Raw genomic sequence first — 17667 nt, 5'->3', positions numbered from 1 at the left:
GTGTAGTGGCTCGGCATACTGTGAGGCTGGTCTGTTGACAGGCCTCCTGGAAGAGGATAAGTAGCTGTAGGATGAGTCGGAAGACGCAAGCTCAGCTGCGATTTGCCGACTTTTTGCAAGATGGCTTAGCTCGGATGGAAAGCCCGCTGGTTGACCGTGCAGTATATGAAAACTTTCCCCGGTTGACGGCGGTGATGTCTTTTTTTCGGTTATTTTTTTCTTCTCCTCCCCCCTCCTCCTTTTTCTTCTTCTTTGGGACAGCAGCACCGGACATAGATGGGCCGCTAAGACATGCATCTTTCTGGAATCGTCCAATGCTCTCTCAGATGCGGTGGCAAGCGCACTGGTTTCTGCGTCTGCGTCTGTGTCTGTCTGCGTCTGCGTCTCCGCAACACCCTTGAATGCGGGCGAGATACGTGTGGGAGCGAGGGTGTTGTACCTGTAGATGCCGAAATGGGTGGATCGAGCTTGCGCAATCAGTTGGAGAGAGTTAGATGGAATGAGAGGGCGGGCGATTTGTGGTTCCAGACCCTCATTGACTCCGATAGGTTATGGTTATTTGTCACTCGTGACGTTAATACAAGCATATATGCCTCTGTCCATGCCTTTTGGTCTTATGATAATCGACCTCGACTAAAGTGCCTCGATTCTCGTCGCCGTCGCCCTCGTTCGGCAGATGAACACCAAGTTACCACTGAACAGGAGTAGGTCCGACTCCGCCGGGGGACTTCGTCGCCCCTCGACTTCTCCTGGAAGAAAACAAGGGGGCAAAAGGTGGAAAAGGAAAGAAAAGAAAAGGCGATAAGGCGGCGAGAAGAAGTGCCGGAGCAGGGATGAGGAGTCGTGTTTTGGATGTTTCGCGCAAACCGCTGCTGCTTAATTTTCCTGCGTGCCAGTTGTTCCTGTAACGCTTCTGGTCAAAAGGCCGGGAGAAAACAACAGGCGACACAGCAGGCAGGAGCATTGCATTCCTAAAAGTGGGAAGGGGCATTTGGACCAGATGCTGGTCCTTGCGTCCGTCCGGCTGTCAGAGTACGTACGGAGTACTTGTATGCTTGAAAGGTATCTACCTAGGTACCTGCTGTATATGTGTACGCACCAACTTGGTGGGTAGGTAGGCCCTACTTTGCACTAGGTACCTGATTCGTACCTACCTAAGTATCCGTATCCGTACTGCAGGTACGAATAGAGTGAGTGCCTCTGGACGCCACTACATGGAGGCATGAGAGAGCACGTACTAGGGGGTCTCAGGTACCTGACGAGGTACGGATATGGAGCCATATAATGTTATGGTCTCGGATCGATGGATCGTTATATGACCATGTTCACGTTGGTTCTCGGCTTTTGTCTTTTTGTAGCGAAGTATTTTGCCTCGTGCTCCCAATCCCCGGTGTAGGGCATTCAACACTACGTATTGAAGCTCCTACATATACCTAGAAGGCGCTGTATGTATGTATGTATGTATGTATGTATGATGTGTATACGTATGTATGCACAATGCATGTACAATGGTACCAGGCCGAAGTTAAATACCCCGGTTAGGTAACTAACGTCCACCCCCCTACTGCAGAACCTCACTTTTGGTGAATATTCCCCCTCTATCATGATGTCGGTTATGGGGGGTAATATCATAGGGGTACTTTACTTACCCCTGTCACCCTGTATGAATGCATGCATGCATGTATGGACCCCTAACAGCATGACACGTGACGCGAGCATGTGCTCTGCACCTGCCGTAGGTACCTTGCATTGCAAGTGCAGGCAGGTAAGGCACCTACCGTAGGTGGGTGATGGGGGAGGGGGTTCCTGCCTCCAGAGTGCCTGACACTGGCACTCGTCACGTCCGGCCCGGTCCCGCGTCGTTTTGGTGGTGTGCCGCTCTCTCCCCCGGGCCTTCCTCGTTGGTGACGAGAGGTTTGTGGCGTGCCGCGCGTGGTACCTACCTACCTAGCGTGGCCTCGACCAGCGAGCGCGACATGGATGCGATGCCCGGGAGGCTTAACATGGACTAGCGTCTCCCGATATGGGGTCGGAGTGCTAGAGACCCACCTGTTTTTTTACAGTATTTTCTTTCCCTGTGCGAGAATCTGCTTTTTTCTCTCTTGGGGCTTTTCCTTTTCCCTTCTTTCGTTCCTTGGCTGGTGGAGATGACTTCTCAAGGGGGTTTGAGGTTGAGGCAGGCTAATGACACGGCCGGCAGGCACTTGGGATCCTTCGTCTACCTATATCCGTACCTCGAGCGGACTGCCATCGGGTTTTTTGGTTTTTTTTTCCTTTGGTAGAGCTCTGCTGTCGCCACTGGTCTGATCTGAAGACGGTCCCAGGTTGAAGAGTCGGCAAACGTGGTGATCCCTGGATGCCACGGCTTCTCTCTCTCCCCGAGCACCCACCTGATGGAGTGATGTACACGTGTACCGAGATTAGGTGGGTAGGTACATGATGGGTGTTGGTACTATAGTACATGGTAGTGTAGTAATGTACTCCGTACCCTCTCGAGTCTCTCCTCATTACCGTTTAGTGAGCATGGTGGCAGGCATCTCCATCCAGAGATCCCTGTCGTAGACCCTGTATCTGTGGTGTCTCTACCGCAGTAGGGATACACCAATCGTAAGGGTCGGAGTCTCGACTGTTGTGTTTCTCGTCATTGTCTTGATGCGAAAGCTCTGCAGGCACTTTGTAGGTTCCGCCGATTCCTGGGGGGGATTGGATTGGATTGAGTTGAATTGAATTGGGTTGGGTTGCTTGCTTTCTTGCTCGCATGCATGCATGCATGCATGCTGGAAAAGGTTGCTTTACCTAAATGACATTCTTACTTGAATGTTGTACTAAAACCATGCCGGGAGCATTTGGCGCAGCACTGCTTCCGACCAAGCGATTCAATGTTGACGTAGGCGCCGTTTTGGTCTAATCTGCATTTGGCTTGGACCTCGGGGCCTTCGAGCTCCTTTTTTAGATACCTACCTATCTACCATACCTACCTACCCGGGTAGGTAGCTGAAGGAGTTACAGGTAGATGTACGGATAGCTTCCAAGTAGTTTACATTCCCCGGAAGTGGCTGAGAAGGAAGCTCATTACGTCCTTCTTTCTTGACCATCCTGTCCATTCCATGCCTCGTCGTCGTCTTCGTCGTGCTCGGCCTCCTCCGGCTGTTGCTGTTGCGTTTGCTGTCGCTATTGCTAGGTATTGCTGACCAAACAAAGAAACCCTTTGTGTCCTCTGCCCGCATATCGCGAGTCAACCCTGATCACCATCCCATCTCTACCACGACGATCATTGATTACATACCTAGGTAGTAAGAAGAACCACCACCAGCCAAATAGTTGTCCAACCCATCCTCTGCCATTCCGGAATCGGCCCCCCAGAAGAGACATACAGACAGACAGACAGACAGACAGACAGACAGACAGACACATTCACATTCACACGGAGAACGGGCGCATCCGTCACATCTCTCGCGCCACCCAATCACACCGAGCCATCGACGCGATCCTAATTTGCGGCACATCCACCCACGCCCCCGGTTCGCTGCCCACCACCCACAGGCACCTACCCACGGCTCCTCGACCCTGGAAGTGTGGACTGTGCAGCAGCAGTTTGTGTTGACAAGCAAGCAAGCAAGCAACAAATACGACCAATGGCTGGACCACACCCCCCCTGGCTATCATCCCCTATCTTCTCCTACGCCAGTGGCTAGTTTAACCATTCCAGCACAGTCCATCTGCTTGTTCCTACCTGCAAGGACAGGATACCGGCATACGGGCGCTGTGAGCCACACAACACACACACAGACACACACTCTCACACCCCGGAAGACCGACTTGTCCACGCTGCCGTGGGCCTCTCTCCCCTCCACACATACACTACCATACAACGCCACATCTCTCGCTTTCTCCCTCCCTCTCCCTCCCTCTCTCACACGACGCTCGCTCTGTGTGTCGTCCAGGTCTGCAGCAACAAAAACAGCTCAACGCCCCAGACTGCCCTTTCCCTGCCTGCGACGACTGTCTCCCACAAATCCAACGCCGCCTAAACAAAACCTGCGCATTGCACCGCACAGCACCGCACCGCACCGCAACAACCGGCAACCGAGCAGCGCAGCCGTTGGCGAGGCTTCTGTTTTTCTCTCTTGCGGTTGGTTGTTTGTTTGTTTGCCTGCCTGCCTGCCTGCCTGCCTTCATTTACCCTACGACACAACGTATGACGCTTGTGTCTCTAAACTTGCGCCGAGCTGCTGCGTTTGCTCCGCCGCCGCTGCTGCCGTCGTGAAGGGCAAGGTGAGTAGAAGAGAATAGTCAGCAAAAAGAGCCCCGTCTCTGGGGAAACGTCTACGACGTCCAAGTACACGAAGCATAATCCAACATTGCATGGGAATCGTTACTCCCGCTCCTGGACCCTCTACGCACGCAAATCCGCACCCACGTCGGATTCCGTCCCTCTTTTGAGACATTGGCTCCTCCGAGCTAGATACACTACAGTGGTTGCATAGACCCGACCATACGATACAGGGTTGCGGCCTGGGCTTTTGTTTGGTTGGTCTGCCAATTATCAACTTAGCCCCTATCCGCCCTGCCGTTTGCCTCGCGCGCCATTATCCTAATACAAGGCGGTGCCCCTTCCCTCCGCGAGCCCCATCCGAGGTGCCTCTCCGCTACTTACTTCTACCATGGCCAGCTCGCCGCCAGCCTCTCCTGGGAATCATCTGACCCAAAGACCGATGAGCGCAATGGTGCGACCCTCCCCACGAAGCAACAGCCGCATGAGCACGACGAGCAGGCAAGGTGGTGGAAGCAAAGCCTCTGATGAAGATATCCGAACCGCGGTCAAAGTCGGTAAGTTGAAGAACCCTCGCCGTCGTCCCTGTCCCCTCGCCCTCCCGCGACAACTCTTCTTGTCTACTCTCCTTGTCTTGCTCCCCCCCCCTCCGTCGTCGTTGGACAATGCACCGCTAACTGCCCATATTCTTTTCAACCAGCCGTGCGCGTCCGACCGCCCCTTAACCCGAACGATCCTGGCTATGATTTGATCCCTCAGCGGTTCCAGCGATCCATGGTCCAAGTCACGTCTGATACGAGCTTAGCCATCGACTCACCGCAAGGAAAGAAGCTTTTCGTATTTGACCGTGTCTTCGGTTCAGACGTCGACCAGGAGGGGGTATGGGATTACCTCAATGACTGCGTCACTGCCTTCATCCAGGGTTACAACGTCTCTCTACTGGCTTACGGCCAGTCGGGAGCCGGAAAGTCTTATACAATGGGCACATCCGGCCCCAGCGAGCAGGGTGACGTCGAAATGATGGGTAAGTTGCACCACGACTACATCGCTCCCTCTTGTTTTTCCTCCTGGTTTCTTTCAGAATCGGTGACCGAGCTCGGCTCTGGGTGGGCCCGTTGGCTGATGATTTAACCTCTAGGTGTTATCCCAAGAGCGGCGACGGCCTTGTTTGAAATGCTAGACGGGACGAAGAAACCAACGAACCGGGGCTCCATGTCGCATCTTAGAACGCCCGCCCGATATTCCTCGCATGCGTCTCAACCGTCGGCCGACAAGAACTGGTCGCTCAAGGCAACTTACCTCGAAATCTACAACGAGCAGCTGCGCGACCTCCTCGTCCCCGACCACGTGCCTCAAAACGAGCGCAGCGCCGTCACCATCCGCGAAGATGTCAAGGGTAACATTATCCTGACCGGCCTGCGACAGGTCGAGATCAACTCGGTGGATGATTTGATGAATGCACTGGAATTTGGCTCGACCCTCCGGCAAACAGATGCAACGGCAATCAATGCGAGGTCTTCCCGGTCCCATGCCGTCTTCAGCCTCAACTTGGTGCAGCGGAAGAGCGGACTTCATGGCTCAAACGGCGGCGACAAGCGTTTCTCGGTGCCTATCGAAGCTATGACGGGGTCCGAGACCTGGGTCACCACCGACAGCAAGCTCCACTTTGTCGACCTGGCGGGCAGTGAACGGCTCAAAAACACCGGCGCACAAGGCGAGCGTGCCAAGGAAGGCATTTCCATCAACGCCGGTCTCGCCGCGCTCGGCAAGGTCATCTCGCAACTGTCTTCACGACAGCCCGGATCCCACGTCTCGTACCGCGACTCCAGGCTGACCCGCCTGCTTCAGGACTCGCTTGGCGGAAACGCCATCACCTACATGATTGCCTGCGTGACGCCGGCCGAGTTCCATCTGAGCGAAACGTTGAACACTGTCCAATACGCCCAGAGAGCCCGGGCCATTCAGAGCAAACCGAGGATTCAGCAGGTGGAGGAGGGTGACAAACAGGCCATTATTGATCGTCTGAAGGCCGAGGTTGCTTTCCTGCGGGAACAAGTCCGCAGCGCGGAGCGAGGAGGAGGCGAGCGGCGCATGGCCTCTACCGGCGACCGGTCCGAGCGCCACTACGAACGCGAGCACGAACTGCAAAATCAGCTGTTGGACGCTCAGGAAAACTACACGACGCTCAGCCAACGCCACGCAAAGCTTATTGCCGAGATGGCCAGGGCCCGTGATAACGAGGCCGCCGAGAACGACCAGCACGAAGAGTCCATGGACGACACCGCAACTGAGCGACTGAACCGTTCCAATTCGTTTGCCGCAGCAGTCGAACAAGTCGTGCTCGAATACGAAAAGACGATCCAGACACTCGAACAATCTCTGTCCAGCACGCGCGGAACGTTGGCCAGTACTGAGGCAAGCCTTTTGGAGAAGGAGACCAAGTGCACCTACGTTGAAACCATCAACACCCAGCTGCAGGCGCGGTTGCAGAAGCTCATGGATCGTGAGGCGAGCACCGAAAATTACCTCCACGACCTGGAGAGCAAACTCGACGGCCACACTTCCGGGGAGGAGAAGAACGCGACCATTGTCATGGAGCTGCGCAAGGAGATCGCGCGGGTTAGAGAGAATGAGGCGTCCTGCGAAGACTACATCTCCACCCTGGAAGAGCGACTTGCCGAAGCGGACCAGGACGCCGAGCTGATGCAGCGCGAAATTGATCGATTGGAACAGGTCATCGAGCGCCAGCGCAGTCTCGGAAAGCTCGACTCTCTTCTCCACGAGTTGGATCACATTCAGGGAGACAGCAAGGTGCCCGAGCCCGTCACGGAGACCTCGAACGGCGTCGTACGAGCCAACGGCGACCATGCTCGAAACCAGTCACTGTCGCGGATCAGCCGGATGAGCCAAAACGATGTGATCCCCGAGAACGTGGAAGGAGAGGCCGCAGCCACAGCCGAGGCAGCCCACTCTGCGCGTGTCGACAAGCAAGGCGGCAACGACACCGATGCCGAGACGACCCTTGCGAGGGAGCGGAACCTTGTGCCCGACAAGTATGACTTTCCGCCACCGAGCCCTGCCCAGTCCAAGTTTGTCCAAGACAAACTGGAGAACGTCACGCAAGAGCTCATCGATCTGCGTGTCGAGCACGAGACCACCGTCAACGAGTACGACTTGTTGCACGCCAAGTACGAGGAGGCCCTACGCACCTTGGCGGATCTCCAGGATACCATTGACGAGTCCCGCCACCCCGAGCGCAAAGTGCGAGACTCAATGATGTCTGTCACTTCCCCGACCCGGACCAGGCCCCCTTCATTCTTCTCCGATGCCAGGTCTAGCGGCATGAAGGATGGTGGTCCGTTCTCGTCTCGCTCTCTTTCTTCCGAGCTGTCTTCCGCGCTGGACTCGCCCGCCATGATTGACCCATCCGATGCCGAGACGACGGGTACTGCCAAACCCTCGTCAACCGAAGATCTCCTTCATCAAGACCTGCTGGCCACGGAAGTGGAGAGATTCAGGATGCTCGCGGCTGAGAAGGAAGGCGCGGAGAAGGAGCTGGCCGAGAGATACATCCAGCTCGAACAGAAGCACCACGAGGCTCTCGACATGCTTGAGGAGCTCAAGACCGAGGTCGCACAGGCCAAAGCCTTGGATGTATCTTCCCCAAGGGCCAGCCAGCCTGTCATCCGCCGCAAGTCCAGCCAGAATGTTATGATCATTGACCGTGCTCATCGATCTTTCGCCTCGCTCCGTAACATCGCAGCAGAAAATTTCGAAGGGCAGCCTGATGTAATGCAGAACTTTGAGCTGAACTTGAACGCTGCCATGCATGAGTTGCATGCTCGGTCGGAGCGGATCCAAGAGCTTGAAGCCGACGTTGCGTCTACCAAGAAGGAGATGGAAACCAAGATGGCCCTCATTTCCGGTCTCACTCGCGAGAGGTCTAGTTTGAAGGCCTCGCCGATGGACATGTCAATGGTGTCCAATCTGAAGAACCAGCTTGAGGTGAACGAACAGCAGATGGCGGCGATGAGAGAATCCCACGAGGCAACCGAGAAGAAGCTCTCGGCCGAGCTCGAGAGCCTCCGCGCTACCCTCAACAGGACGCGCAAAGAAGACGTTACCACCGAGACTCTTGCCGCAAGTGCCGCGGCCGGTGCCGTTGCCGACGTACCGGCAGCAACTACTGAGGTGACGGAGACTTCGCAGGCGGCCGTAGACAACGACAAAAAGATCACGGAGCTTCAGACCGAACTGAGCACGTGGGAAGCAAAGCACCAGAACGCTCTCGACACCTTGCAGGAGACGGAGGCAAAGATGAAGATGACCATTGAGGAGCTTGAATCCGAAATCAGGTCGTTGAACGCCAAAGTGGCCGAGCAGTCTTCCGCACCCGATGCTGAGGGGATCAAGGACGTCGGGGCAAAGCACGAGACGCTTCTCAAGTCTCTCCGTGAAGAAATTGACGAATACAAGCTGGCCATCAGCACCAATGCCGGCAAGGTGTCCGACCTGGAGGCTGCACACGCCGCCACCAAAGCGGAGCTCGAGGAAGCCATCAGGGCTCGCGACCTGCACGAGACTCAAGCCAAGACGCAACACAGTCTGATCACCAACCTCGAGAACCAGATCGCGGCTCACGAGCAGGCTCTCAAGACCCACCAAGAGAGCATGAAGTTGCTGCAGGAGAACCATGCTCGAGAGGTGGAGGAGGTGAGGCAGGCCGAGCAGAAGGGATACGAGGAGCAGGTCGCTGTTCTCCTCAACGAGCACGCCGAGAACATCAGAGCCCTCGAGGGCGAGCTAAACGATGCCCGCGAAGACCTCATGAAGGTCGCTACCCAAGTAGCATACGCCCTTGGCAAGGATGTTAGCATCGAGAAGCTCACCCAGCGCATCGGCGTCCTAATTGCCGACCAAAAGGCGCTCGGCGAGACGCGGAAGAGGTATGGCGAGGTGGAGCAGCACGTTATTGAACTGTCGGCAATCAACGACAACCTTTTGAGGGAGCTGGAGCAAGCCAAGTCGACCCTGTCGGATATCCTTATTGCTGAAGGCGACGCTGTGGCGAGCCCCGTTCCTCTACCCGCCCAGTTGTCTGCCATCCGTAAGAAGATCACAGACCTGGAGAGCCGGAACAAGAAGAACTCTCGCCTGGTGGAGGAGCTCGAAGACCAACTTCAGAGCAACTTTGACGAGGTCCAGATGACCAACAACCGTCTCTCAACATTGCAGACGGAGCGCAACGTGCAGATCGAAGAAGCCCAGGCCGCCAAGTCCAGAGCCGAGAGCGAACTGGACTCGCTCAGAGCCGAATACGCAGCCCTTCAGGTCAGTCTTGCCGAGAACACGGGCCCGAGTGGAAGCCGGGACGCTAACAGGTCACAGGCCAGGATCGACGAGGCTTCGAACTTTGGTCAGGTTCAACATCCGGATTCCGCCAACTCGCCGCTTCGCAAGAGCGCTTCGGTGTCGTCGCTGCCGTCACCGCCGCCGGCCATTCCTTTGCCCCCTCTGCCGGGCGGCGGCAACAACGCCTCGGGCCCCAACGGCACTGTGCCGAACACACCCACCCAGGCCGGACGACCCGGTAGCAAGGATAACATGGGCTCAATCAACCACATCCAAGAAGACCAGGAGGCCCGTATCCGCACCATCGAGAAGCACCTCCAGGCCGAGAAGCAACTCACACAAACCCTGGAGGAGGCTCTCACGGATCTTGAGCGCCAATCCAACAAGGTCAAGGCCGATGGTGATGCTTGGCGCAAGCGCTGCACGGAGCTGGAGATGGAGATCAAGGAACTCAAGGACCGTCCTGCACCCACGCCGCAGCCCGACAACCGCTGGAGCTTGCACGCCGTCGAAGAGGAGCGCAAGAAGCGCCAGGCCGCCGAGGCGCAACAGCGTCTCCTGGAGGAGCGCATGAACGCCCTTTCCAAGAAGAAGAAGAAGGGCTCCCTCAACTGTTTCTAGTCGAGGCCTTGTTGCCGGGGCCTCACGTCTCGCAAGGCCCGCGTCCGATTGGGCTCGTTCGCCGCGTGAGATTTGCATCTTGCGTATTCTTCCAAGCATCACGAGGCGATGAGGTTTATTATGCCTCTTTTACCTACTACCCTTTTTTTTTTACGTCTTTTTTCTTTTTCTTTGTCTCTTCTCAACTTTGACCAACCCAACCCAACGAACCCCCAACCCCCTTTTCGCGAAACTGTATTTCTTGCACTTGCGACATGTTTATGCTGCCGAAAAAATGATTCCCCTTACGCATGGCGAAACCCAAAAATCCGGGCAGGAGTTTCTTACACTGGGCGGCTCGCGCGTGCGTCGTTCTACTGGCAGGGCTTGACGTTGAACCATTTGTTTTTCTTCCCCTCAATACCACTATGCGACTTTTGCTCATGCGCCATGCACCAGTCTCCCCTTTACTTCTTTTTTGTTTTCCATCCTAATTATTTCTCATATATGAAGACTTGTTTCTTATGAATAAGCAAGGCTGGCGGCGTGCTTTGACGAATGGCACGTGGGAAGGGATGCCGCGTGGAAGTACATCAAGCGCGTTCGTCGGGGTGCAGCTCTGGGCGGATGACATGGAACGACGAGACGCCATCTACCTTTGTTAATGCTAGTTATATGCCCCCATCGGATGCGGCCGATTGAATAAAAAAGGACATTTTGGGTGTTCAATTCCTCTTGGCGTATGTGATGTGATGTGGTGCCATGTCCCCGGGCGTGGGGGTTCTTGTTTCGTGAGGCGTGGTTAACGGTTGATACACGAGGCAACCGTCAGTCCCCTCCCCCGAAATATCCCTTCCTCCTCCTCCTTTAGGACTTCAAAGAGCGATTCACTGCCCGCCGCTGGCCTCTTCGGAAGGAAGGACCTCGGGAAACCAGCCGTAGATTTCAAAGTCAACGTGAAACTCGCCCATGGCGGTCCGCGAGACCTCGACGTCCTCGGCCTCGAGAGCGGCGGCCTGGCTGCGAGCGCCGGAGGGTTGAGAGCTGCGAGGGGGGACACGGCTTTAGTCCCGGGACGGCGCACACGAGGGGTGGGGTGTGTGTGTGTGTTTGTATAGCGACCGAGGGCGGTGTTGGCTAATGGGAAAACAGTGTCCAGAAGGAAGGTAAAAAGAAAGAAAAGAAATGAGCGTGACGTACCGCGGCGAGATTGTGCCCTTGGCGTTAATGACGCGCTGCCACGGGACGGTCTCGTTGTTGAACCGCGACGCCGGGTCGGAGGGGAGGTGTTTGAGGCAGATGCCTACCTGGCGGGGGCGTTCGGCTGGGAAAGAAGATGAAAAGAGAGATATTCAGCATTACGTCGGCCGTTCATCTTCCAAGGGGGTGGAGAATGGGGGGGGGGACAAAGGCTGTTGAGTGAGATGGGGGAGGTGAAGTTGAGGGAAGAAGAGAAGGGGCGGCGGGAGTGGGAGCATTGACTTACGGGTTCCGATGAGCCTCGCGATGTGGCCGTAGGTCGTCACCCTGCCGAAGGGGATCTCTTGGACGGCGGCGTAGACGGCGTGGAAGAAGGCCTCGGCCTCGTCGGTGCGCGGCATCTTCGGTCCGGAGGTGTGTGGGGCGGGGGGAGGATGCGGCTTCGAGGGCCGGAAGGGGACGAGAACGGGTGTTGGTGATGTTGATGATGATGAAGATGTGTTGATGATGTAAGCAAAGGCCATGAATATTCAAAGGGCGTGGACATGTATGTTTGCGACGTGGTTTTGATTGGTCAGCGACCCCCTCCCTCGGTCGGATCTACCTTTACTTACAGAGAGGTATACGGATATTGGGAATAATAATAGGTAGTGACGTTGGAAGAGACGAATCGTACCTATACGTCTTTGGAAACCGGTTTACTGACTGGCCTCAGGCGTGATAGTAAAGCTCAAGTGTCGGTATCGTACAGTGACATGTAATAAGTCTGGGCTTGCCTATTCAAGGTGACACAATTGTGTGGTGAACCTAGACTCATTACATGTCACTATATAATGCTCATGTGTACGCCCAACAGCACGCGTGTACCTCGACGAACCTTTCCACATTGCACTTTTTTTCCTTCCATGAAGGATACACCCCCGTTGCACCGCCTTGGGTGTCTATCTTTTCTGCCTGTTATGATACACTATCGTTGGTGACGACAAGAGAGGGGGAACCTAGAGCAGGATACCAAGTGCTTCCCCCCCCCCCCCCCCCCCCCAGAGATTTGCGGGTCGACTCACGGCATTCTTGTCCGGTAGTGCCGGGCCGTGAGAGCCGGACTCAGTGTTGCGGCAATGGGGTGGGGGGAGGTTTCGTGTAGGTGAGATGCTGCGGAACCTCGACCTCGGCTAAGAAACAACAGCCTTCCGAGATTGCATCACGGCCAAAGGACTTGGGGCCGACGCCCCCGCGTCCTCGACTTCGTCCCGGGCCCACCGCCTACACTCCTGAGTCGTGCGGGGGCGGGGAGAGAAGCAGTTCCGAGTCTGTGCATTAGAGGGAGGGAAGGGGGACGTCTCGCCTTCAACCATACTCTGACACGATAACCCGTGTTGTTTTCTTACAGTTTTTTTTTTGTAGCGTTGTGTACCTGTGTATCCCAGTCTTCACTCTTGGGCCGTCAGCCGTTACCTTGACGACTATCCCCCGCCAGTTAACCCCGCCGCGCGCCTTTTCCAGCGTTTTTTTTTTTTTTTTTTTTTGTGATTCCCTCTCTCCAACATGGAAGCCTACGTCAAGACTCGGGAGACCCGGCCCCAGCTGATCCAGAGCCTCCTGGCCGCCCTCCCGCCTCTGGACCCCTCGCTCGAGGAGTTCCGCGACGTCGCGACCCTCCCCGACGGCTACGGGATCGACCTCCAGATCGTCCGGCCGCGCGGCGTCGACGAGACCAACGGCGGAGGCCGGCCCCTGATCCTGCTGTGGTCCGGCGGCGGGTTCATCGTCGCCGGCGTCGAGCCCGTGACGCGGCCGGCCCGCGAGTTCGCGCTCGAGTTCGGCGCCGTCGTCGTCAACGCCACCTACCGCCTGGCGCCCGAAAACAAGTTCCCGCGGTCCGTCAAGGACGGGTACGAGACGGCCGTCTGGCTCTCCAAGAACGCCGCGCGGTTCGGCGCCGACGTCGCCAAGGGCTTCGTGCTCGGCGGCTACTCGGCGGGCGCCAACATCGCCGCCGTCGTCGGCCAGCGGTCCGGCGTCGAGGGCCTCGGCGTCACCGGCACCATGCTGGGCATCCCGCTCCTGATGGACAAGGAGATCGTCCCCGACAAGTACGCGGCCGAGTGGGTGTCGCGGGAGGAGAACGCCACGTGGAGCCCGGCCTTCACCAGCGCCCTCGTCGACGACGTCATCAAGCGCGGCCTCGAGCCGGACGTCAGGTCGCCGTGGTACTCTCCCGTCAACGACCCCGCGGCGCTGCCCAAGTGCCCCAGGGCCTACATCCAGGTCGGGGACCGGGACCCGCTGAGGGACGACGGGCTGGTCTACGCAAAGATGCTGCGGGACAACGGCGTCGAGGCGAGGGTGGACAGGTGGCCGAACTGGGGCCACCAGGGCTGGTCTATTTACGCACCCGCCGACTCGCCTGCGAGCTTGGGCCCGGACACAATCAACGGGATGAGGTGGCTTCTGGGCAAGGAGTAGCAGGGTCGAGAAAGCGGTCAAATAGAAGCTCGTGAATTTTACACACCGATCCGCGTCTAGGGTGTTTTATTGATGTTGTTGCTTTAATTCGACCTGTGCGAGTGTTTTTGCTTGTGAAGGTCTCAACAACCTTTGTACTGAACCTTCAGTTCCACGTCTTGTCACATTCATTATATGAGACTGGGTGTGGCTGCTGGAATGGAGACCAGATTGAACGGGTGGATGGATTACTTGACGCTGTTGGGTCTTGGATGATGGAAACAACTAGCAATAAACCTTGACCTATTGCTTCTCACTCGGAACCAGCTTGACATGAGAAATGAGACAGACACACCATCCGCCCTTCTCTCTCTCTTCACGCGACAGACCATTCACAGCGGAGGGAAGGGGCACCGGAATTCGCTGCTTCAGATGTGTGACTCGAATTGGGTATCGTAGCTGTGTTCGTCCAACTCCACGCTAAGCGTAACTGATGTCCTGTTACCACGTTCAAAGACAATCAAGAGCAACTCGGCCAAGTAGTAAAAGGAGATGGCATTAAGTTTGTTTAGGATCCCCTCCTTCCCCCAAGTGACCGTGACCTTGACATGTCTCTCTGTCCTCGTCCCTCGCCCTCCCCACTGCCCGTCGATTTCTTTTCCTGCAACACACACAAAAAAAAACTCTTTGATGGCATCATCCTCTTACGGCATGGTCAACCAGACGCCGCCCATGAAGAACAGAGCAACGGCGCAGCAGAAAATGATGTTGGTCCCAACGTCGAGGGGCTGAGGGACGGGGATGTTGGAGAACTGGAGGACGGTGCGGATGGTGAAGTTGTTGGCGGCCTCCCGGATGGCGAGGGCGGTCAGGTTGCCGCAGGCCTCGTTGAGGGAGCGGTCCATGATGACGGAGGGCAGCTTGGCGATGGCGGTATCGAGGACCTCGGCGTTGAACTGGTTGCCGTTGGGCGAGGCGGCGAAGAAGGTGGAGCGGTAGGTGCTGTTGACGCCGACGGTGGAAAGGTTGGCGATGCGCGAGTACTCGCCGCACGACATGATGGTAGACTGGGCCGGCGTGGCCTGGCGGACGACGACGGCCATGCCGGGAACCTCGACGGCCTTGGCGAAGGCGGCGTTGGCGAAGACGGAGACGGCCAAAAGGACCCGAGCGAAACCCAAGGCGTGCATCTTGTCTTTATATATATATATCTTTAGATAAATAGATATATCGTTCCGTATCTTGTCGCGAAATGTACGACTCGAGCGTGTATGTGTCGAGGGCCGATCGATGAGGGTTTTGTCGTCGTTGGCGATGATGGTAGAATATCGGGATGTATACAAACACACACAACACGCACAAACGACTTGGGATAACTAACGAGAGGACTGCGACAAAACGACCCTACTGGATAAACGACACCCAAAAGTCAAAAAGTGGCCGGCCACTGAGAAGTGAAAAGAATGTACGCAGAAAAAGTAAAGAGATTGGGAAATCAAAAAGTTTGCGTCAAGAAAACGAGGTAAAAGTGGCAGCAGACAATGAAAATAGAGGGAACGAGAAACCTTACGTGGTTATATGCGGTATGGCAAGGGGGGGTGGAGGGGGGGTACCTACGCCTCTCGTGGGTTGGTACCAGGGGTTGGAGAGCCTGAGACGAGATGACACATTTGGGACTTCAGATCGGACGGGGCGGGTTCGTCTTTGGGAGAAAGCCGCGCTGGGGCTGTCTGATCCCAAAGAGACGCACGCAACTTTATCTCTCTTTTTTGAAGAGCCGCGAATTGTGTCCTGTTTTTGGTTTTAACTAAAGACATGAACTGAGTTGAGGGCAAATCTTGGTCGGGTATATATATATACATATAGATACTCCCTCCGTATATATATATATATAGATCTCACGCCGCAACCACACCACTACAGGTACAGAAGACCAGCGGCAAATGCTGCAAATGGGCTGCAAGGTTGACAAGCTCTTGGAGATGGCCCAATGATGGCTTTGATTGCCTCACCCTTTTTTCCTTCTTTCTATTCGGGCACGGACCTATCAACGGGCGAACAACCCAATAATACCCCCAGCCAGAGTGGTCCGGCTGTGGCCCCCTCCTGTTTGATCCTCGTCAGTCAATGTTTTTGGTCGACGCTAGCATAACCGGTCCACGGAATCGAGCCAGTCACAAGGCTTGTTCCGGCCTGGAAGAGCCGGGCAGCAGGCGCCCTTCCTTGGCCATCCTTCTTTTGTGCTTCTGTCACCTGAGAGGAAAGCAAGCAGCTCGGGCCGGGGTGACTAGGGCCACAGCTAAACCCAATCGTGGGCGCTCCCTCCGCGCGTATCTCTCGAGGAACGGTGGGTAGTTTGTGGTGTGGTGGTGGTGTGTTATTTTACCGCCGGCGTTATTCCTGTAGAGGACAAAAGGCGCGCAGGGGGGTTGGTTGATGGTGGTGTGCCGTCAAAGTCACATTATCGTTAATCACCCGCAAATCATATGCGCGCTGCCCGATGTGATGATGATGTCCACGTCGGATACCGACATGTGTCCATCTGGAATTGCCGTCGTCCCGGTGCCCCAGCGTCGGTTTCTTGACCGGGGCCTTTTTTGTTCCAATGTCCATGTTCACGCCCAAACGCCCTGCCAAAGAAAGCACCATGCCAGCCAGATGCGAAATAAAATCCCGTAGAGCCCTCCTCATCTCCCCTTCCCTTACGCAGCCCTCATCGCTGCGTCCACTGCCCTGGCCGCCGCCGTCGACCCTTTGCCTGGCGGCTTCTGCAACTTCCCGCCGAGGTTCCCCAGGCTCAGCGGCTTGGGCTCCACGGGCGCGATGCCGCACTTGATGCTGATGCTCGTGAAGAAGCCTCCCACCGGCCGCAGCTCCTCCTGGAACACGGCCAAGTTCGCAAACTCGGTGCACCGTGACCCGCGGAACAGCTTCGCCTCGCACCCGTCCGCCTTGTTGCCAGCGAATATCCCGCACTGCGCCGTCTCGGTCAGGTCGTAGCACTGCCCGTCCTTGCTCGTGAACGCGGGCTCCTTCGACGCGTCCGCCGGAAGCACCATCTTGACGAACGCCGATCCGCGGCACGTCTTGACGCCCGGGGAGCTCTCGAACAGCTGGACCGTGATGGGGATCGGCGGTTTGTCTTGCTGCTGCTGTTGCTGCTGCGGCAGCGGCGGCGACGCTGTCGTCGTCGTCGTCGTCGTCGTCGTCGTCGGGTTGGGCCCCGTGATCTCGACCTGCTCGGCCGTCGCAATCGGGGACTGGAGCGATAGTCCCGGAGGATTCGGTGGCGGATCGTCGCGGTCTACGACCTTTGGAATCGCGCGGACGGTGGAAGCGAGCCACGCCGCCGCCACGAGGGAGGCTCGCAGTATGGAATCTGACGACAGTCGCATGCTTTTCTTTTCTTTTCTTTTCGTCTCCTTTCCTTTCTTTTGGCCGCCATCAAGGACAAAAGTAGTAGTAGCCTTTGATGATAAGTTTGCAGACCAGAGACTGGAAACAGTTTTCTGGACGAAATCGGCGCGCCGACGCTCGAGCTTTTGTCCGAAGAGGACCGACCGATCAACAGCGTTGCGACAATGTCACCGTGGATGCCAAGCTGCATCACCCATGTTTCAGATCGACTCCTTATTGACTCGATGCACGGATTTACAGCTTCTAAAGCACAGGAGAAAGAAAACGGGCTTTCATAACGATCAAAACAACTCAATTGAATGGGGGGGGGATGCTTGCACTTGGTGGTTCAATAATAAGATTTAACAAGTCATGTTTGCCATCTGCTCAGCCCTATATCT

The 17667-nt window shown here is 56.2% G+C and overlaps 5 protein-coding genes across 5 annotated transcripts; 2 read left to right on the top strand and 3 right to left on the bottom strand.

Moving 5' to 3' along the window:
- Positions 1-4664: 4664 nt before the first annotated feature.
- On the top strand, positions 4665-10246 carry GLRG_11459 (kinesin motor domain-containing protein; the record flags this gene model as incomplete). The annotated part of the gene is made up of 3 exons (XM_008102143.1): positions 4665-4830; positions 4974-5297; positions 5412-10246. 3 exons carry the CDS (start codon positions 4665-4667, stop codon positions 10244-10246), a joined length of 5325 nt encoding a protein of 1774 aa, XP_008100334.1.
- An 866-nt stretch (positions 10247-11112) lies between these two features.
- On the bottom strand, positions 11113-11826 carry GLRG_11458 (6-O-methylguanine DNA methyltransferase; the record flags this gene model as incomplete). Its single annotated transcript, XM_008102142.1, has 3 exons — positions 11113-11269; positions 11426-11549; positions 11712-11826. The coding sequence occupies 3 exons, from the start codon at positions 11824-11826 to the stop codon at positions 11113-11115; spliced, it is 396 nt and encodes a 131-aa protein (XP_008100333.1).
- Positions 11827-12970: 1144 nt separating this feature from the next.
- Positions 12971-13891, top strand: GLRG_11457 (uncharacterized protein; the record flags this gene model as incomplete). Its single annotated transcript, XM_008102141.1, has 1 exon — positions 12971-13891. The coding sequence occupies one exon, from the start codon at positions 12971-12973 to the stop codon at positions 13889-13891; it is 921 nt and encodes a 306-aa protein (XP_008100332.1).
- A 683-nt stretch (positions 13892-14574) lies between these two features.
- Positions 14575-15060, bottom strand: GLRG_11456 (uncharacterized protein; the record flags this gene model as incomplete). The annotated part of the gene is made up of 1 exon (XM_008102140.1): positions 14575-15060. The coding sequence occupies one exon, from the start codon at positions 15058-15060 to the stop codon at positions 14575-14577; it is 486 nt and encodes a 161-aa protein (XP_008100331.1).
- A 1512-nt stretch (positions 15061-16572) lies between these two features.
- GLRG_11455 (uncharacterized protein) lies at positions 16573-17265 on the bottom strand (the record flags this gene model as incomplete). The annotated part of the gene is made up of 1 exon (XM_008102139.1): positions 16573-17265. The coding sequence occupies one exon, from the start codon at positions 17263-17265 to the stop codon at positions 16573-16575; it is 693 nt and encodes a 230-aa protein (XP_008100330.1).
- Positions 17266-17667: the final 402 nt, after the last annotated feature.

This window comes from Colletotrichum graminicola, assembly GCF_000149035.1.
Source record: "Colletotrichum graminicola M1.001 genomic scaffold supercont1.88, whole genome shotgun sequence".
Classification (NCBI taxonomy): Eukaryota; Fungi; Ascomycota; class Sordariomycetes; order Glomerellales; family Glomerellaceae; genus Colletotrichum; species Colletotrichum graminicola.
The sequence above is the reverse complement of the archived record's forward strand: the minus strand, read 5'-3'. Positions and strand labels throughout refer to the sequence as shown.